The sequence below is a fragment of the Equus quagga genome, chromosome 3 (genome assembly GCF_021613505.1).
Source record: "Equus quagga isolate Etosha38 chromosome 3, UCLA_HA_Equagga_1.0, whole genome shotgun sequence".
In the NCBI taxonomy this organism is placed as follows: domain Eukaryota; kingdom Metazoa; phylum Chordata; class Mammalia; order Perissodactyla; family Equidae; genus Equus; species Equus quagga.
The window spans coordinates 64,142,230-64,162,235 of NC_060269.1; the positions used below are offsets into that span (position 1 = coordinate 64,142,230).

The 20,006-nt window shown below is 42.4% G+C and overlaps 1 protein-coding gene across 3 annotated transcripts in view; it reads right to left on the bottom strand.

The window, feature by feature from the left end:
- SCARA3 (scavenger receptor class A member 3) overlaps nucleotides 1-20,006 on the bottom strand; it is a 122,823-nt gene that overhangs the window by 61,848 nt on the left and 40,969 nt on the right. The window contains exon 6 of one of the 3 annotated variants that reach the window (XM_046657604.1): nucleotides 17,800-19,669. The exons of the other annotated variants lie outside the window; for them this stretch is intronic. Within the exon in view, the coding sequence (XP_046513560.1) occupies nucleotides 19,218-19,669 (452 nt within the window). The 3' untranslated portion in view covers nucleotides 17,800-19,217. Of the gene's footprint in view, nucleotides 1-17,799; nucleotides 19,670-20,006 lie in introns of those variants that run through there. 3 annotated transcript variants of the gene reach the window in all.

Consider the following 20,006-nt stretch of genomic DNA (forward strand, 5'->3'; position numbering starts at 1 on the left):
TCATCGCAGCATTATTCACAATAGCCAAGATGTGGAAGCAACCTAGGTGCCCATCAACTGATGACTGGATAAAGAAGATATGGTATATATACACAATGGAATACTACTCAGCCATAAAAAAGGATAAAATCGTCTCATTCACAGCAACATGGATGGACCTTGAGGGTATTATGTTAAGTGAAATAAGCCAGATAAAGAAAGACACTCTTTGTATGACTCCACTCATATGTGGAAGTTAAACATGTAGACAAAGAGAACAGATTAGTGGTTACCAGGGGCAAAGGGAGGTGAGGGGTGGGCACAAAGGGTGAAGTGATACACCTACAACACGACCGACAAACAATAATGTACATCTGAAATTTCACAAGGTTGTAAACTATCATAATCTCAATAAAAAGTTAAAAAAAAATAATCACAATAGACTATCACACAGTAATTTCTTAATATGGTCTAATAACAAATCTGTATTCAAATTTCTAGGATTTTCCCCCAAATGTCTTTATAAGTTGGTTGGTTTGAATTAAAATCCAAAGTCCACACACTGCATTTGGTTGATATGTCATTTAAGTCTCTCTCTTCAGTAAACTTTTACTTGAAGATTCATTTGAACTCTCTTTTAATCTGTAACATTCCCTCTTCTCATAAGTTTTCCCACGCCATTGATTTGTTGAAGAAACTGAGTCATTCTGGGTTTGTCTGGCCAACACTTCAAGATCATGAAGATGATGTTTATTTGTTTCTCTCTTTGGAGCTGTTGTACACAAGCTGGAAGACAGATCTAGAGGCTTGGTTACAACCAGAGTCAATTTTCTTTCTTTTTTTTGGCAAGTCTACTTAGTAGGCGGTGCTGTGTACTTTCTATTGCATCATATCAGGAGGTATGTAATGTCTGGTTCTCTTAAAGGGAATAATTTCCATTTTTCACCTTTATGAAGGATGTTTGCTGTGAACTTTTTTGGTGGTCATTGTATTTTAGGTTTAAAAGTTCTCTCTTATTCCTAGTTTGATAAGATTTCTTTAAAGTCATGAATGGATGCTTAATTTACTAAATGCTTTTTCTGCATTTATTTATCTGTTTTCTTTTCTGGTTTTGCTAACAGGTTTTCTATCCTTACGGAATAAGTTGGGAAATGCTCCCCATTTTTTCTGTTCTCTAGAAGAATTTGTGCGGGATTGGAGTTTTGTCTTCTTTGAATGTTTTGGTAGAATTTGCCTGTAAGTCTTTCTGCGTGGGCCTGGGGTTTTCTTTGTGGGAATATCTTAAACAACCCATTCAATTTCCTTAATGGCTTCAGAATTTTCAGGTTTTCTACTTCCTGAGTCAGTTTTGTGAGTTGTATTTTCCTCTGAATTTATTTGTTCCATCTAAGTTTTCAAATTTATTGACATGAAATGTTCATAATATTTCCTCTTAAATGTCACCTTTTTCATTCCTAATATTCTTTATTTATGCCTTCTTTCATTTTTCTTGATCAATAGGTTTATCAATTTTATTAGTCTTTTAAAAGAACCAACTTTTGTCTTTGTTGATCCTCTCTGTATGTGTGTTCTGGTGGCCTTCACACATTTAAGTTGAGCACTTAGCTCGTTAATTTTAACCTTTCTTCTTTTCCTTTTTTTTTTAAAGATTTTATTTTTCCTTTTTCTCCCAAAGCCCCCCGGTACATAGTTGTGTATTTTTAGTTGTGAGTCCTAGTTGTGGCATGTGGGATGCCGCCTCAGCGTGGCCTGAGGAGCGGTGCCATGTCCATGCCCAGGATCCGAACCAGTGAAACCCTGGGCCACCGCAGTGGAGCGCGCGAACTTAACCACTCGGCCACCGGGCTGGCCCCCTCTTCTTTTCCTAATATAAGTATTTAAGGCTGTGAATTTTCTCTCCAAGTACTGCCTCGGCTACATTCCTCAACTCTGAGATTTATAGTCTTTTTAAAATAAAATACGTTAAAAATATTTTCTATTTCTATTTCAATCTAATTTTTATTACAATTTCTTTGTTGACTCATGAGCTTTTAGAAGTGCATTTCTATTATTTTATGATTTTTTAAATTGAGTGTTAATTTCTTGCAGTGAAGTGACCAGATCCTGTGTGCGGTTCGATGCGTTGTCCCAGATGCATGCCTCTGTCGAAATCACACATGGATCGATATGTAGACCGTTTCCACGACAGCAGACACGTGCCCTGTGCTCTTTCCCTCAATCCCTGCTCTTCCTCCACACAACCTGAGGCAGCAACTATTCTGTCTTTAGCATCATGGTGTAGCTTTGCCACTTCTAGAATTTAACATAAATGGAATCATACTATCTGTGCTCTTTTGTGTCTAGCTTTTCTTGAGTCTAGTGCTTTCTATGATGTTGGTTATACTTCTTATTGTTGTTCTCTCTCCCTCTTTTTCTTCGTCCTCATTCCCTTCCCCTCCCCTTCTCCTCCTTTTGAGTAGTTCACATTGCATTACATGAAAATACCACAATTTATTTATCCGTTCCCCTGTTGATGGATGTTTGGGCCGTTTTCAGTTTTTGGCAATCATGATGAAAGCTGCTATGATGTTTTTGTACAAGTCTTTTTGTGGAATATGTTTTTATTTCTCTTGGGTAAGTACTTCGGAGTAGAAGTGCTGAGTCATAGGGTAGGTACATGTTTACCTTTATGAAAAGCTGCCTAACGGTTTTCCAAAGAGATTCTGCCATTTTACACTCTCACAGGAACATCCTCACTAACATTGGACACTTTAAGCCTTTTAAATTTTAATTATCCTTGTGAGTAAAATGTGGTATCCTAGTTGTTTTTATAAATCAATTTCATGGATGTACAATTCACATACAATATAATGCACACATTCTAAGTGTATAATTTGGTGAGTTTTGACAAGTGCATTCACCTGTATAACCACCATACCCAATCAAGTTAGAGAACATTTCCATTACCGCAGAAAATTCCCTCATGCCCATTTACAGCCACTGGCACCCCACACCTGCTCCAGGTAACCGCTAATCTTATTTCTACCACTTTTGATTTGTTTTGCCTGTTCTAGAACTTCCTATAAATGGAACTGTACACTGTGTACTCTTTTTCTGTATGGCTTGTTTCACCCAGCATAATTATTTTAAGATTCATCCATATCTTTGTGTCTAACATTAACATTTTCCTTTTTGTTGCTGAATGGTATTCCGTTGTATGGATGTACCACAACTTGTTTATTCATTCTCCTGATGATGGACATCTGGTTTGTTTTTACTTTTTGACTATTATGAATAAATATTCTATGAATATTCCTTGTACAAGTACTTTTGGATATATGTTTTTATTTCTCTTGGATAAATTCCTAGGAGGGGGATAGCTGAATCGTATGATAGGTGTATGTTTAACTTTTTAAGAAACTACCAACTGTTTTCCAAAGTGGTTGTGTCGTTTTACATTCCTACCAGCAGTATGTATAGGAGAGTTTCAGTTGCTTCAGATCCTTGCCAACGCTCAGCATGCTCAGTGTTTGAAGTTTTAGCTATTCTGATAGGTGTGTAGTGGTATCTCGTTGTGGTTGTAATTTGTATCTCCTTCGACACTGATGGTGTTGCCCACCTTTTCCTGCACTAATGTCTTTTGTGAAGTGCCTCTTCAAGCATTTCACCAGCCATTGTCATGGGTGGTTTATCTTCTTATTACTGATTACTTATGTTCTACATATTCATTACTTATTTACATATTACTGATTATTTATTTACATATTCTATTTCTAAACTATTTCTCAAATATTTTCTGCCAATGTGTAACATGCCTTATCATTTACTTAACTGGATCTCTTAATGTGCAGATTTTAATTTTATGAAATTTAGTTTATCCATTTTTCTTTTATGGTTAACGATTTTCTTGTTTTAGCTGAGAAATCTTTGCTACCCTAACATCATGAAGGTATTTTCCTGTGTTTCATTCTAGAAGCTCTATAATTTTAGCTTTTATATGTAGGCCTTGATCCATCTCAGATTACTTTTTGTGTGTAGTATGAAGTAGAGGTCAAGATATTTTTTCCCATGTGGATATCCAATTGTTCCAGCACCAATTTTGAAGAATCTTTCTTTTTCTCATTGACTTCTTTTGATGCCTTTATAAAAAATCAACTGGCCACTTAATATTGAGCTCATTTCTGACTCTTTTCTGTTCCATTTGTCTATCTGTGTATCTTTGTGCCAATATCATACTGTCTTGATTACTATGGTAACCACTGAAATCAGGCAGTGGAAGTCCTCCAAATTGGTTCTTTTTATCTGAGAACTTTTTTCTTTTCTTTGTTGCTGTTCTATGTTATTTATATTTCCCTATACATTTTAGCATCACTTTCTCAATTTCTACAAAAAAAAAAAAACACGTGTAAGAACTTTGTTTGGGATTGCACTGACTCCAGATCAATTTAGGGAGAATGTACAATATTGTCTTCCAATCCATGAATATGTATATCTCTCCATTTATTCCAGTTTTAAAAAATTTCTCTCAGAAACATTTTATATTTTTATAAGTAGAGATTTTACACAAATTTTGTTAAAGTTATCCACAAGTGTTTTATGTTCTTTGATGATATTTTAAGTGATACTTCTTGAATTTCACTTTTCAATTTTTTATAGCTAGTATATAGAGATACAACTGATTTTTATATATTGATCTTGTATCCTGTGACCTTGGTAAGTTTGTTTTTTAGTGAAAGTAAGGTTTTTTTGTAGATTCCTTTGGAATTTCTACATATATAATTGTTTTGTTTGTAAATAGAGACAATCTTACTTCTTTTCCAATCTTTGTATTTTCTCTGCTTGCCTCATTGCACCGGCCAGAAGCTCCAGTACAATGTTGAATGCAAGTGGTGAGTCAACACCCTTGCCTTATTCCTGATTTGAGAGAGAGAGAGCATTTGGTCTTTCACCTTTAAGTATGACGTTAATTGAAGGATTTCCATAAGACAACTCTATCAAAGTTTGGAGTTTCTTTTGATTCTTAGTATGCTGAAGGTTTTAATTATAAAATGTTGAATTTTAACAATTGTGTTTTTGCATCTGTTGAGATGATCAAATATTTTTCTCCTTTAATCTGTATGTACAATGAACTGTATTAATTGACTTTCAAAATGTTAAACTAGGGGCCAGCCTGGTGGCGCAGTGGTTAAGTTCCCATGTTCTGCTTTGGTGGCCCCGGGGTACCCTGGCCTGGATCCTGGGTGGGAATATGGCAGCGCTTGGCAAGCTATACTGTGGCAGGCTTCCCACATATAAAGTAGAGGAAGATGGGCACAGATGTTAGCTCAGGGCTGGTCTTCCTCAGCAAAAAGGGGAGGATTGGCAGCAGGTGTTAGTTCAGGGCTAATCTTCCTCAAAAAAAAAGAAAAGTTAAACTAACCTAGTGTTATTGTGATAAACCCCCACTTAGTCATGATGAGTTGGTCTTCTTTATGTATGGCTAGACTTGATTTGCTAATACTGCTAATTCAATTTGTAAGAATTTTTGCATTTATATTCATGAAGATTATTGGTCTATGATTTATCTTCTTGTACTTTACTGCTTCCCTCCTTCTCTTTTGAAATTTTGTGTAAGATTGATATTTATTCTGAAAATGTTTGAAAAAAATCACTAGTGAAACCATCCCGGCCTGGCGTTTTCTATAGGGAAAAGTTTTAAATTATGAATCCAATGTTTAAAATATGTATTGGGCTGTGCAGATTTTCAGTTATTTTCTATTAGTTTCTGTAATTTTTCTATTTCAAGGAATTTTTCCATTTCCTTTAGATTGTTGGATTTGGTGGTGTAATGTTGATCACGAATATTCCTTTGTTATCCTTCACTGTCTGTAGGATCCATAGTGATAGCTCTTCTTTCATTCCTAATGTCATTAGTTTATTGCTTCTTCCTTTGCTTTTCTTGATCAATTTAGCTAGGGGTTTATCAATTTTATTTGTATTTTCAAAGAACTAACTTTTGGCCATGTTGATTTTCCTTATTGTTTGTTTCATATTTATTGATTATTTTGGCTTTAGTCTTTATTGTTTTCTTCCTTCAACTTATTCTGTTTTTAAATTTCTTTTCTTCTTCTAGTGTCTTAAAGTAGAAATATAAACCAATGATTTAAAATTTTTTCTTCTTTCTAACATAGTCATTTAAAGCTCTAAATTTCCCTCTAAACACTGCTTTATTTGTATCCAATAAATTTTGGTATATTGTGTTTACAATATCAGTTCAAAATATTTTCTAATTTCCCTTGTGATTTTTTTCTCTGACCCATGGTTATTCAGAAGTGTTGGGTTTTTTTATTTCTAAGAACTTGTGGATGTTATATGTATCTCTCTGTTATTGATTTCTAATTTAATTACATTGTGGAGGGAGAATATTGTCTGTATAATTTCAATCTTTTGAAATTTATTGAGACTTGCCAAAATAGCCCAGTATATGGTCTATTTTGGTGAATATTCCATGCGCTCTTGAAAATAATGTGTGTTCTGAAGTTGTGGGCTCTAGTGTTCTGCACATGCCAATTATGTCAAGTTGATTGACCTAATTCAGATCTTCTATAACATTATTGATGTTTTTGCCTACTTGTTCTATAATTTACTGAGAAAGTAATGTTAAACCTCCACCTACATTTGAATATTTTTCTGTTTCTCCCTTTAATTCTGTCAGTTATTGCTTCAGATTTTTTGAAACTCTGTTACTAGGTTTTTATGCATTTAAGATTTTTATATCCTTTTGATGGATTCACACTTTAAACATGAAATTTATCTTTGGTAATTGTTCTTGTCTTGGAGTCTGCTTTGTCTGATATTTATATAACCATTCTAGCTTTCTCATGATTAGAATTTGTAAGGTATATTGATTCCATTTTTTAAAATTTTGCTTATCTTTTTTTATAGTTAAAGCACGTTTTCTTTCAAACTGTGTATCATTAAATTTTACTTTTTTATCTAGTCTGACATTCTTTGCCTTTTAATTGGAGTGTTTAGTTCACTTACATTTAATGTAATTTTATATAATTGGTTTAAGCCTATATTGTTCTTTTTGTTTTTTTATTTGTCCTATTTTTTGTTCATTTACTCTCCTTTCCCATCTCTTTTTAGATCAGCTGAGTATTTTTAGTGTTTCATTTTATCTCCTTTATTTGCTTTTCAGCTGTACCTCTTGGCTTTATTACTTAGTGGTTGCTGTAAGAATTACAACATACATTCTTAATTTATCATAGCCTACCTTGAATTCATGTTCTTTTTTCACTCACAGATGGTGTAAGAACATTCCACTTATCTACCTCCTTTACATTGTGCCACTATTGTCACTCATTTTACTTTTGTGTATGTAATAACTTCACAATGCATTGTGATGATTTCTCCTTTAGCAATCAATTTTCTTTTAAAGAAATTAAGAAATGAAAAGAAAAAGTATTTTATTTCCGTAAACTTAGCATTTATGGCATCCTTCATGGGGCTGGAGAGGAGGTTGTGTGGAACTCAATTTTCTAACTGATATAATTTCCTTTTAGCCTGAAGATCTTCCCTTAACACTTTTTTGTGTGTGGATCTACTGGTGATGAATTTGCTCAGTTTTTTTATATTAAAATATCTTTTATAGTCCATGTTTGTGCCTTTAATATCATATTTAAGAATTCTTTGCCTAACTCACTGTCACTAAGATTTTTTCTGTTTTTTTTTTTTTTCCTGGAAGTTTTATAGTTTTAGCTTTTACATTTAGGTCTTTAATCCATTTTGAGTTAATTTTTATGTATGTTGTGAGATAAGGGTCAAGATTCGTATTTTGTATATCACTATACTGTTGTTCCAGCACCATTTGTTGTAAAGGTTACCCTTTCTCCCTTGAATTGCTTTGGCACCCTTGTTGAAAATCAATAGACAATATATATGTAGGTCTATTTCTGAACTCTCTATTCTGTCCCATTGATCTATAAGTCTATCTATATCCTAATACTACATTATTTTGACTATTATAACTTTATACGTCTTGAAATCAGGTAGTGTGAGTCTTTCAAATTTGTTCTTCTTTTGAAAAATGATTTTTGCTCTTCTAGGTCCTTTGCATTTCAAAAAAGTTTAGCATCAGCTTATCAATTTCTAAAAAAGATTCCTGACAGGATTTTTATTAGGATTACATGTAACTTGTTTAATTACATGTAATCCTAATAAATAGAGAAAATTCGTATTGTAGCAATATTGAGTCTTATGATCCATGAACATTGTATATATCTACATTTATTTAGGTCTTCCTTAATTTCTCACAGCAGTGTTTTGTAATTTTCGCTTTTCTAGATTTCAGGCCTTACACATGTTTTGTCAAATTTATTCATAAATATTTCACATTTTTGATACTATTGTGTTATTGCTTCTTATTTTAATTTCTAATTGTGCCTTGCTAGCATATAGAAACACAATTGATATTTGTATATTGACCTTGTGTTCTACAACTTTGTTTGCTCACTTGTTACTTCTGGTAGCTTTTTTGTAAATCCTTGGGATTTTTTGCATAGACAACCAAGCTATCCTCAAATAAAGACAATTTTACTTTTTCCTTTTCAATCTGGATAACTTCTTTTCTTTTTTACTTGCTTTATTGCATTGGCTAGGATCACCAATACGTGGTCAACTCAAAGTGGTAAAAGCATGCATCCTTACCTCTTTTCTGTTCTTAGGGGAAAACATTAAGTCTTTCACCATTAAGTTGATGTTGACTGTAAGATGTCCTTCATCAGACTGAGAAAATTTATTCTATTCCTAGTGTGCTAGGAATTTTTCAAAATTTTTTTATAAATGAATTTTGGATTTTTTCAAATGCTTTTTTTGCATCTGGAGATGATCATATTGGTTTATTTTCTATTAATGTGGTAAATTGTATTGATTTTGAATGTTAAAACAACTTTGCATCCCTGAGATAAAACTTATTCATGATGTATTATCCTTCTTATTATATATTGTTGAATTCAATTTGCTAAAATTTTGTTAAGAAATTTTACTTCTGTCTTCTAAAGATATTGATCTGTAGTTTTCTTTTTTTAATAATGGTTTTCTTTTCCTGTAATATGTATCATGTTTTGTTATCAGGGTAATGCTGGATTCATAGAATGTATTGGCAAATCTTCCCTCCTTTTCTGTTTTCTAAGAGTTTATGTAGAATTTGTGTTATTTTTTTCTTGAAATGTATAGCAGAATTCATCAGTGAGTCCATTTGAGTGTGAAGTTTTCTTTGTGAGAAGGTTTTTTAACAAAAATTTCATTTCTTTAATAGTTATGAGCTATTCACATTTATTATTATCTATTTCTTCTTGAGAGAGTTGTGGTAGTTTGTGTTTTTCAAGAGATTTGTCCATTTCGTCTAAGTTGTCAACCCTACTGTTCATAATATGCACTTATTATTCTTATCATGTCTTTAGGATCTTTAGTGATGACCCCACTCTTGTTCTTGATATTGGTAATTTGTATCTTCTTTCCATTATTTCTGATTAGTCGATCTAGAGGTTTATCCATTTACTGGTCTTATCAAAGAAGCAGTTTTTTGTTTTATGAATTTTTCTCTATATTTTTCTTTTTCTTTTATTCCTTATTTTTATTATATCTTTTCTTCTGTTTACTTTGCATTTATTTTGTGTGTGTGTGTACTTTTTTTTTTCTGGAGGAAGATTAGCCCTGAGCTAACTGCTGCCAATTCTCCTCTTTTTTTCTGAGGAAGACTGGCCCTGAGCTAACATCCGTGCCCATCTTCCTCTACTTTATATGTGGGATGCTTACCACAGCATGGCTTGCCAAGCAGTGCCACGTCCACACCCAGGATCTGAACCAGCGAACTAGGGGCCACCGAAGCAGAACGTGCAAACTTAACTGCTGTGCCACCAGGCCAGCCCCCTACTTTGCATTTACTTTGCCCTTCTCTTTCTAGTTTCTTAAGGTCAAATTTAGGTCATTGATTTGAGAGCTTTCTCCTTTTCTAATATAAGTGTTTAATGTTGTAAATTTCCCTCTAAGCACTGCTTTGGCTATATCACACAAGTTTCGATATGTTTTTATTTTCATGAACATGATTCAAAATATTTTCTAATTTCTCTTGTGATTTTTGTCTTTGACTCATGGGCAATTAGAAGTGTGGTGTTTAGTTTCCATTTGTTTAGAGACTTAGATATCTTTCTGTGTTCATTTCTAATTTAATTTTATGTGGTCAAAAAATATACTTTGAATAGTTTGAATTCTTTTGAATTTATTGATACTTACTTCATGGCCCACAATATGCTCTGTCTTGCTAAGTGTTTTATCTGCCTTAGAAAGAATGAATATTCAGCTGCTGTTGGCTGCAGTGTTCTTCTCACATCATTAGGTCAAATTGGTTGATAATATTGTTCAAATCTTCTGTATCCTTACTGATTTTCTGTTATTCTACCAATTATTGAGAGGGATGTTGTTTTAGGTTTTATTGCTGAGGGTCTAGAATCAGCTCCTGGACCCCCACAGACTCTTTCCCTGCACATTCGAGCCAGCCATTCCAGGGAAATCTCTGCAAATTTCTGGAGCTCCTTGTCTACACAGCCCCTCCTGCCCAGTACCTTATCTGGTACCCAATTCCAGCTGCCTTGACAGCCGCAAACTCTATTCCTTCTACCAAGTGAGACCACTGCTCCCTGTTTGGGCCCCACTTCTCTGTGAGGTGGTTTGGCGAGCGTTCCTGGGCAGGAAGCTGAAGTGAATCTGCAGCTCGCCTCTCCTGTCCTGAATGCACTGTGTGGCAGCCCGTTACAGCTCAGTAACTGTTTGTTGAACAAGTGAACGAATTCGGTGGGATGCCACACTGCCCATTAAGTTTTAAATGTTTCTTTGTCTGGAAGAAGGGAGCTCTGTGAAGCTGAAATAGGAACAATGATGGATGATGGGGGGCAAACAAGTTCCAAGTTGTAAACTTGGGGATCAGGCTTGTCTGGGGCATTTAGAGGTTCTGGGTATTCACAAGAAGAAGGAACCATCAGATTACGAATCTGGGCAAGATCGTCATGTAGAGATTTTTTCTCACTTTTCCTATGGGAGAGTTCTGCTTTATTACAAGGGAGAATGTCAGAAGCAACAGAGTTGGTTTAAGGCAGTGGTGTTCAAATATTTTGATCACACACCCCATTGGTAAAAAAATTTTGTGATCATTCTTTTAATCTCCTAATATATGTAATTTTATTTATTTATAAATTATTTTATACATTTCTATTATTAGCTAATAGCTCACGGCATAATTGTACTTAGGGCGATGGTTATCATTAAGGTTAACAAATATACATTCATTTTCAAGTCATGTTCGTGATCCTTCCAAACTTTTTGGCCAACTTCATGTCAGATCTGATTGTGTGGAAACAGAGTGTGACCTCGAATGCATGAAACACAATAAGAAGACATTTTATGATTTAAGTTTGCTCCCCCGGAGGGTTTAGCTGGGCACCCATTTTGGAGAACTTGGGTTTAGGGAAAAGGCCGTAGGATGGTTAGCAGCCTGGCGGAGGATGGGCATCTGGCTTCCTTCTCAAAGTCTCCAGCTACACAGTGGGAAGCGTGCTCCTGTCTTTGTCTCCTGCACTCTCTTGCTAGTCCCCAGCCATGTTTAGTGACAAGGCAGCCAGGATAGGGGAAGCCTGGCAGCCCTGAAATTTGGGGCCTTGTTACAGCTTTGTCACTAATTTGCTCTGGGACCTTGAGCAGATCCGTTTCTGTGGATCTCAGCTTTCTCAGGTGCAAAACACAGGCCCCACTGAATTCCCCATCCCACCATTCTGTAAGAAGTAGCTCAGTGTAGCTGACTTCTGTAAATCCTCGGTTCAAATTTGCGTAACATCTACATGGCCTTGAGTGAATTACTTTACTTTTCTGAACCTTGTCTTCTGACCGAACATGAAAATACATTTAGTTTGTGAGGATTGGATAAGATACTATACATAAACCAAAAAATAATATTTTCCTTTCTTTATCTCTTACACTCATGGTTCTCAAATTTTGTATGGGGGCATCAGAATTCCCTGGGGAGTTCTTCCCTCAGTCTTCCTGTCCCATCCCATCTCTGCAATTCTGAACCGTGGGTGGGGGATGGAGGCCAGCAGTCTGCATTTTTATGAGCTCCTGGGTGGCTGTCCCTGCTGAGAGCCCTGCACCAACCTTTGCACATCTCCTACCACATCAAACACAGAGCCTTGCCCTTTGAAGTGTTCAAAGGAAACAAAAGGACTAGACAGGTGAAAGTAAGGAAAACAGTGACCTGTGCTTCCGCAGGTCAGGCGATCCCCAGGGAGGCTGCTCAGTGTGCTGGCCGCCTGTGTGTCCAGGCAGTCACTTCCCAGCCCAGCCAAGCCCAGCCCAGCCCAGCCCTGCTGGAAAGTACAGCGTGGTCAGACCATGTTTGTCAGCTCTCCTCTCCCATGGCTCTGTTTTCACAAGTGTATTCAGGGCTGGTGCAGCAGACGTTGCCAGCTCAGCCCTGGCCGGAAAAGAGGAACTGGAGGAAGGCCTGGAGATTCTGTCCACCCCGCTGTCCTGCCCCAACTGGAGGGGCAGTGAGGCTGCCGGGGAGGAATGGTGAGCAGGCCTGGGCTTTTTAGAGGTATTCAAGGATGTGCCCAAACTTTAACCTCCAGGAAGCCCCCTTGCTCTCCTTAGAGGGAGGCCCAGGAGCTCCTTCAAGTCTTTGCAAATCTAAATTGCAAAGACTTGATTAATTAAACAACCCACTGGTGAAGGGCAGGATTGTAATCCAGTGGTTAAAATCCCGCGGGCTGTCACCTCTCAGCCTGGGTTCAGACTTTACTGCCTGGACCCTGGCAAGTTCCAGGAAAGCAACCAAGCAGGGCAGGAGGAAGAGCACTTGCTTAGAACTGCAGGACAGAGGAACCTGGTACATTCTGGATGGCTTCCAGATGAAGCCAAGTCCAGGCCACTCCCTTTGTCTCCTCGTGAAGAAACTGAAGGTCAGAGAGGGACAGTGCTGGGCCCAGTGTCCCAAAGGAGTGAAGGCCCCAATAGGGCAGAAGCAGAAGCATGACCTGCCCTGGTTCCATGTCCACGGAGGGACTCCATCATGGAGCTCATCCAATCACCCTGCTCTGATGTGGGTTGGATCTATTTCACAAAGTTTATGCACAGAACAACATATCGATTCACGGTCTTTGCTGCAGGCTTTATGGTTCTGATTGCCCACCCCACCAACCCCGTGGTCAGCTCTTGGGATTTTCATCCATACCTAATATGGTCCAGATAGTCTGAAAAGCCACATTAGTATAGGCGCTATTTGATGACATGGGACAGAGAGAGAGATCAGGGGGCACTTTCTGGGGAATGAGCAGCGGGAGCTGCCCAATGGTCCTGACCAACAGTGAAGCAGCCTGAGAACTGGAGTAGTGGCTTAACCAGGAGCAGGAGAAACCGAGAGACCAGAGTTCTAGTCCCAGATGGGCAACAGACCCCTCACCTCTCTCAGCCTTTGATTTCTCACTTAAAAAGTAAAGAAGTTGAGCCTGATGACTCACCAGCTCCTTCCTGGCTCTAACAATGCACGGAATGTGGGGTGGGAGTGCCCAGGGGCTCAAGTTCTAGCCACTCATCTGCAGAGGACAATAGCGAGTGCCACTGCAATTCAAGAAGCTCTGGATCTGTAGAGCCAGCCCTGATGGCCTAGTAGTTAAAGTTCGACTTGCTCTGCTTCAGTGGTCCTGGTTCAGTTCCTGGGTGTGCACCCACACCACTCTTCTGTCAGTAGCCATTCTGTGGCAGTGGCTCACATAGAAGAACTAGAAGGACCTATAACTAAATCATACAACTATGTACTGGGGCTTTGGAGAGAAAAAAAAAGAAGAGGAAGATTGGCAACAGATGTTAGCTCAGAGCCGATCTTTCCCAGCAAAAAAAAAAAAAAAAAGGAAAGAAAGAAAAAAGAAGCTCTGGATCTGTATAATGAGGACTATCGTGATAATGCCAAGGTTTATGGAATGGTAACCATTGCCAGGTACTAGGGACTGAACTGTGTCCTCACAAAATCCATACATTGAAGCCCTAACCTCCAGTGTGACTGTCTGGAGACAGGGGCTTAGGAGGTAATTAAAGTTAAGTGAGGTCATAGAGTGGGGCCCTAATCGGATAGGACTATGGCCTCACAAGAAGAGGAAGAGAGCTCTCTCTCCCTCCCCCATACCTTTCTCTCTCCTGACCATGTGGGGACACAGCAAGAAGGCAGCCATCTACAAGCCAGGAAGAGGGTCCTCACGAGAACCCCACCATACTGGCACTTTGATCTTGGACTTCCAGCCTCCAGAACTCTGAGAAAATAAAGTTCTGTCGTTTGAGCCGCCTAGCCTGTGGTATTTTGTTATGGCAGCTTGAGCTGACTAATACTGGGCAATTGGCCAACAGCATCATCTCACTTAATCTCAGCAACCTCATGGGGTGCGTACACTTATAATCCCCATTTTACAGGCAAGGAAACAGAAGCCAGAGAGGTCAACCTGCCCAAGGCTGAGTTTCAACAGAGATCGTCTAAAAAGTCATTCTCTATGTAACTTTGGGAAATTAACCTCTCCAAACCTCAGTTTCCCCATCTGTCAAGTGGGAGTAATAATAGTACATATAGATAGACTATAGAGATATAGTACATATGTAGATATAGAGATATAATAGCTACATTACAAATTGTAGTGAGGATAGATGAGCTAACACATGGAAAGTGCTTACGATGGTATTCTGTTGCGCAGTCACTCTTCCATTGTTGTTTGCTATTATTATTATTGTTGAGGTTATTCTCCTGTTTCTGTATTGCCAACCGCGGATTTCACGGCCAGCTTTGCTCATGGTCCTTCTTGCTTTAGTGTATCTGATTTTACCATATGACCCCTCTCCCTCCACTTCTTCCTCTATCCCACAGAGGTAGACCCCCGACCCAAGGGGTCAGCAATCAGACTGCTCTCCTAGGAACCGGGCATTAGAAAGGAAAGGACTGAGTCCTTTGGTGATGAGCGGTAGCCCTGTTATGCTGGGCCTCGTGCAAACAGCAGATGCTGCTCAAGAGAAAGGCAACAAAGGAGCAGAGAGGAGAGGTCAGCGGGCACTGAGAGACAGAGAGATAGGAGATGGATCAGTGGTGTGAAGTGAAGAGAGAAGCTCAAGGCGCCGGTAGCTTTCCCCACCTAGGAACCAGCGGCCTAGCTGTTCTTCACTCTCCGCACTCTGATCCAACCTGCTGTGTTCTTTTTTTCTTTTTGAGGAAGATTAGCCCTGAGCTAACTACTGCCAGTCCTTCTCTTTTTGCTGAGGAAGCCTGGCCCTGAGCTAACATCGTGCCCATCTTCCTCTACTTTATATGTGGGATGCCTACCACAGCATGGCGTGCCAAGCGGTGCCATGTCTGCACCCGGGATCCGAACTGGCGAACCCCAGGCCGCCGAGAAGCTGAACGTGCGAACTTAACCACTGCACCACCGGGCCGGCCCCAACCTGCTGTGTTCTTATCATGCAGGTCTCTCCCTTATTTCCTTGCTAGAGGTTGAGAGGACCCCTGTGGCCAGAGAAACCAGAGGCCTGGGCCTTAGGGTGGGGGCGACTGCCTGTGAATCAGGCTGATTCCTCCAAACCACATGGCCAGGGACGTGTTGGTGGCAATTGTCTAGGACCCCTGAGTTTTTATGTCTTGGCTTTTATGTTCTCGACTCGCCTCAGTTTTTGACCCTTGTGGCCTTGTCTCTCATTCTGGTTCCTGACTCATCCCTTGGAATTGACCCTAGATCTGACTTCCTTGGATTTTGACTCCAGGACATTGGCTTGCCCTCATGATCAGGCTTTCCCTGCTCCCACTTGCCAGGCCCGGTTCTCCGGGAGTCCGTGCTCACGCTGGCCCACACCCACAATGCCCCTGCCCGGCATGCGCTCCACCCCAACCTGCACAGTTAGTTTGAGTTTCCTAGAGGTTTTCTTGGGGACCCAGACTGTGAAATGACACCACTGGAACCTCATCGCTGCCTCATTAAAGCCCATCATCCCTGTGCCACCACCTGGGTGATACCCTCCCTGCCTACTCAGCCTCACCTGTCAGACTTGCCCCCAGGGACCTCATCCTCTCCAGCCCTTGGCCTGCCCACGCACTGCACACGTGGAGAGCTGTCCATGTGCCCCTCTCCCCTACTAGAGGTGAGCACCTGCAGGGCAATGCCTCCTTCACCCCTGGAGCCCCCACAGTACCTAATCAATGCTCAACACATCTCAGGTGTTGGCAGGGAGGGGAGACCCCATGATACCATGGTGGTGGAGGAAATGGTGACGGCCTTGTGCCATGGTCCCATTCGGCCCCATCCCCATTCTTCCACCTCTGCTCATTTCCTCTACTAAGCACCCTGTGAGGGTTAATTTTATGTGCCAACTTGACTGGATCACAGGATGCCCAGATATCTGGTTAAGCATTATTTCTAGGTGTGTCTGTGAGGGTGTTTCCAGGATATTAGCGTTTGAATTGGTAGACAGAGTAAAGATTGCCATCACTGAAGCAGATGGGCATCGTCCAATCTGTTGAGGGCCTGAATAGAAGAGAAATGTGGAGGAAGGAGGATTCTCTCTGTCTGCCTGACTGCTGAGCTAGGACATGGGGCTTCTGCTGCCCTCGGGCTGGGACTTACACTGTTGGCTCTCCTGGTGCTCAGGCCTTTGGACATGGGCTGGAACTACACGATTGGCCCTCTGGGGTCTACAGCTTGTAGGTGGCAGATAATGGAACTTCTCAGCACCTCTCTCTCTCTCTACATATATATGTATTTTTCTAGAGAACCCTGACTAAGACCCACCCTTTCCCACCCCCAGCCCCCAAAATAAAACAGCAAAACAGGGCACAGGGCTTGCACTAGGCGATGTCTATTAGTGAATGAGGTTACTATGCTCCCATAAACTGAATGTTTGTGTCCCCCCAAATTTATACGTTGAAAACCTAACTCCCAATGTGACAGTATTAGGAGGTGGGGCCTTTAGGAGGTAAATATGTCATGAGGGTGGGGCCCTCATGAATGGAGTTAGCCATTACAAAAGAGGCCCAGAAACACCCCCCCCCCCCCCCGCAACATGTGAGGACACAGTGAGAAGTGGTCTACGGTCCAGGAAGCAGGCTCTCACTGATGCTGAATCGTGGCACTGTGACCTGGAACTTCCAGCCTCCAGCACTGTGAGAAATAAGTGTCTGTTGTTTACAAGCCTCCAGTCCACGGTGTCTGTTATAGCAGCCCAAATGGACTAAGACATATGTCTTAAAAGCCGTTCCCGAGGGCAGAGCCCCACACGCGGTCCTGCTTCCTGGAGCGGGCCCAGCGGATTCCCGGGGGACCTGGCTGCCCTCTCTTTCCTGTGGACCCTGGAGAGCCAGGTTCTTTGGGGCAGGTCTGGCCTGGTCTCTTCCTACTTTTCTATTTTATCACCTTGTTTTAGAGACAAAAGAAGTATCACCCAGGTGTCCAGGCCTGTCTTATTTTCCAATCTCATTTTAGCCAAAAAGGGATAGAGCCCTGCTGCAAGATGAAGAAAGCTCGCCTTGTTGCCCACTGGCTCCCTGCTCCTCATGGCTAATTCCCCCAAACGCCCTTCATCCCTGGCCCCCACAGGACCATGGTGAACTCTCAGCAGAGCTCAGGGTCTCTGGAGTGAGGGGCCAGGGTTTCAGACCCAGACCCCACAGGGGGTCTGAATATCTAGGGGACCCCTCGTCCACTGATTCCCCTTCAAAGGCCAGGGGAGGTGGAGCCCCTGGAGGCATCATGCCCCTGGCTGGGCAGAAAGGACCAGAAGACACCCCCCTCCTAGAAATAGCTCTTTACTGAGTCAGTAATACTATGTCGCATGATATCATATGTAGACAGGAGACTTACATGGCAGTGGGGGCAGGCGTGCAAACCAGTTGCACATCTATTACAAGAAGGGAGGTGGTGTTAAGGCTTTTGGAAAGGGGGGCGTGGGCGGAAGGGCTGGTCTCTGAGTCAGACTGGGGAGAAGACAGCTCCATGCCCCCACCCCAGGGGAGGTCAGAATCTGTTTGAACACAAAGGCAGGACAGCTTTACAACGAGTTAAGCCTATGGGTGGCCTTTACCCTGCGGCGGGAGCTTCCCAGGGCTCCTTTCTGCCAGTGTGTGCAGGAAGTTGGAGGTGGGCAAAGATGACTTCAAAGTGAGCCTCCTGCGGATTCAGGCCATTCCCTCCTCATCTGGTCTTGCTGCCTGTGCAGAGAGGCCTCGGGCCATTCTGGGTCACGGTGGTGTGAGGTCAGTGGGCAGCTGTGGGCAGGAGGAGAGCCGAGTGTGGGAGAGGAGAGTCACCCTGTTATCAGGGGTTGACCCTCCTTCAACCATCACAGAGGGGCCTACCCCAGGAATGGAGCGGGCTGGCCTCAGGGAAGCAAGGGAGGCAGGTTTGCACGCAGCACCTTCACACTGGCCTCTGCCTCCCCTCCTCCAGCTTTCTGGGTGCTGTGCCCCGCTTTGGCAGAATGTTCTAGGACCTGGATAGTCTCCCCGTGCAGATGAAACTCCTGCTCGGATTCCTTCGAGGATGCTCCTGAGAGGTGAAGGCAAGGATGAAGCAAGGCATCTTCCGCAGATGTGAAAAAATGCCGAACTCGCCAGGGTCGCCATGCGCGGGACCCGAGAATGATGGCCCCGTGGAGTTCCTCTGTCCTGTGTGAGGCAGGGGCAGCTCCTGGGACTCTGTTCCATGGCTAAGGGGAGGGTCTTGTGGTTGCCCAATCTACCTTGTCCCTGGAGTTTGAACACCATCCCCTGGAAAGCTGTTCCTGGGTCTTTTCAGCCACTGGGAGCCTCAGGCAACTGCTGGCTCGGATGGGTATGAAGACGCCAGAAAGACTGGGGTTGGTCACCACCAATTCAGAGAGAGATTCAAGACCTTCCTCCCGAGGTAGCCACCTCCCTGGCAGGCTCAGTCACGGGAGAGGAGCGTCTTCTCTTGCCCTGTCCTCCTGCCCAGCCAGAGAAACCCAGTCAGCCCCCCGGCCAGCAGGGAAATGTGTGCGTGTGTGTGAGGGGCTGCTTTCTATGGTACAGTCACTACTGGGGAGCCTGGAAGTGCAGGGCAGGCCTGGGGGAAGGCCCTTCGAGATCAAAATACCACAGTTGTCTGTAGGTGTGGCTTTCTGGGGGCTCACTCTGCCCTGAGCCCCCTTCCCGGCATTCTCTGTGGTAGAGTCTGGGGCAGGGGCACTCCTCAGTAGCGGCTCTGGCTTCCCGGTGGGCCTGGGGGCCCCGGGAGACCAGGGGGACCCTGGATGCCTGGTTCACCCTTAGGCCCCGTGGGCCCCCGCTGGCCTGGTGACCCTGTCTTCCCAGCAATCCCAGGTTTTCCCTGAGGCCCCTCTGGCCCTGGAGACCCTGGGGGCCCCTCTGGCCCTGGGGGCCCCACGTCCCCTTTGGGACCTGGCTGTCCTCTCGGGCCTCCAGTTCCAAAGCTGCCCTTTGAGCCTTTGAGGCCTGGGAAACCTCGCAGGCCAACCGGCCCCCTTTCTCCCACAGGTCCGGTGTCCCCAGGCTGCCCCTGAGGACCCTGGGGTCCCGGGGGTCCCAAGCTACCGGGGTCTCCTTTTGGTCCTCTGCCACCAACAGGCCCTTTCACACCCAGATCTCCCTTGAGTCCTTTTGGTCCTGGAGGGCCAGGGGCACCTAGGGTTGGAGAGAAGAGGGGAAAGGTCAGTCTATGAGGGGCAGGTCCCCCGAGGCTCCCCATGAAGTGGGTGTGGTGCAGTGGGCACAGCCCGAGGGTTAGACAACACAGAGCCCAGGTCTGCCAGCTGCAGGCTCTGGGAGTTCAAGCTGTCACTTGACTTCTCTGAGGCGGCTTTCCCATCTGTGATGTGAGAATGAGAATACTCACCTGCAGGCTGCCGATCAGCTTCTGAAATAACACGGGAAGTATCTGAGACGAGGCCTGGGGCACAGCGGGCACTCATTGTGCCTTCAGGGCTTGTCCATAGTTCCACTTGTGCACTCGAGTTGGGGA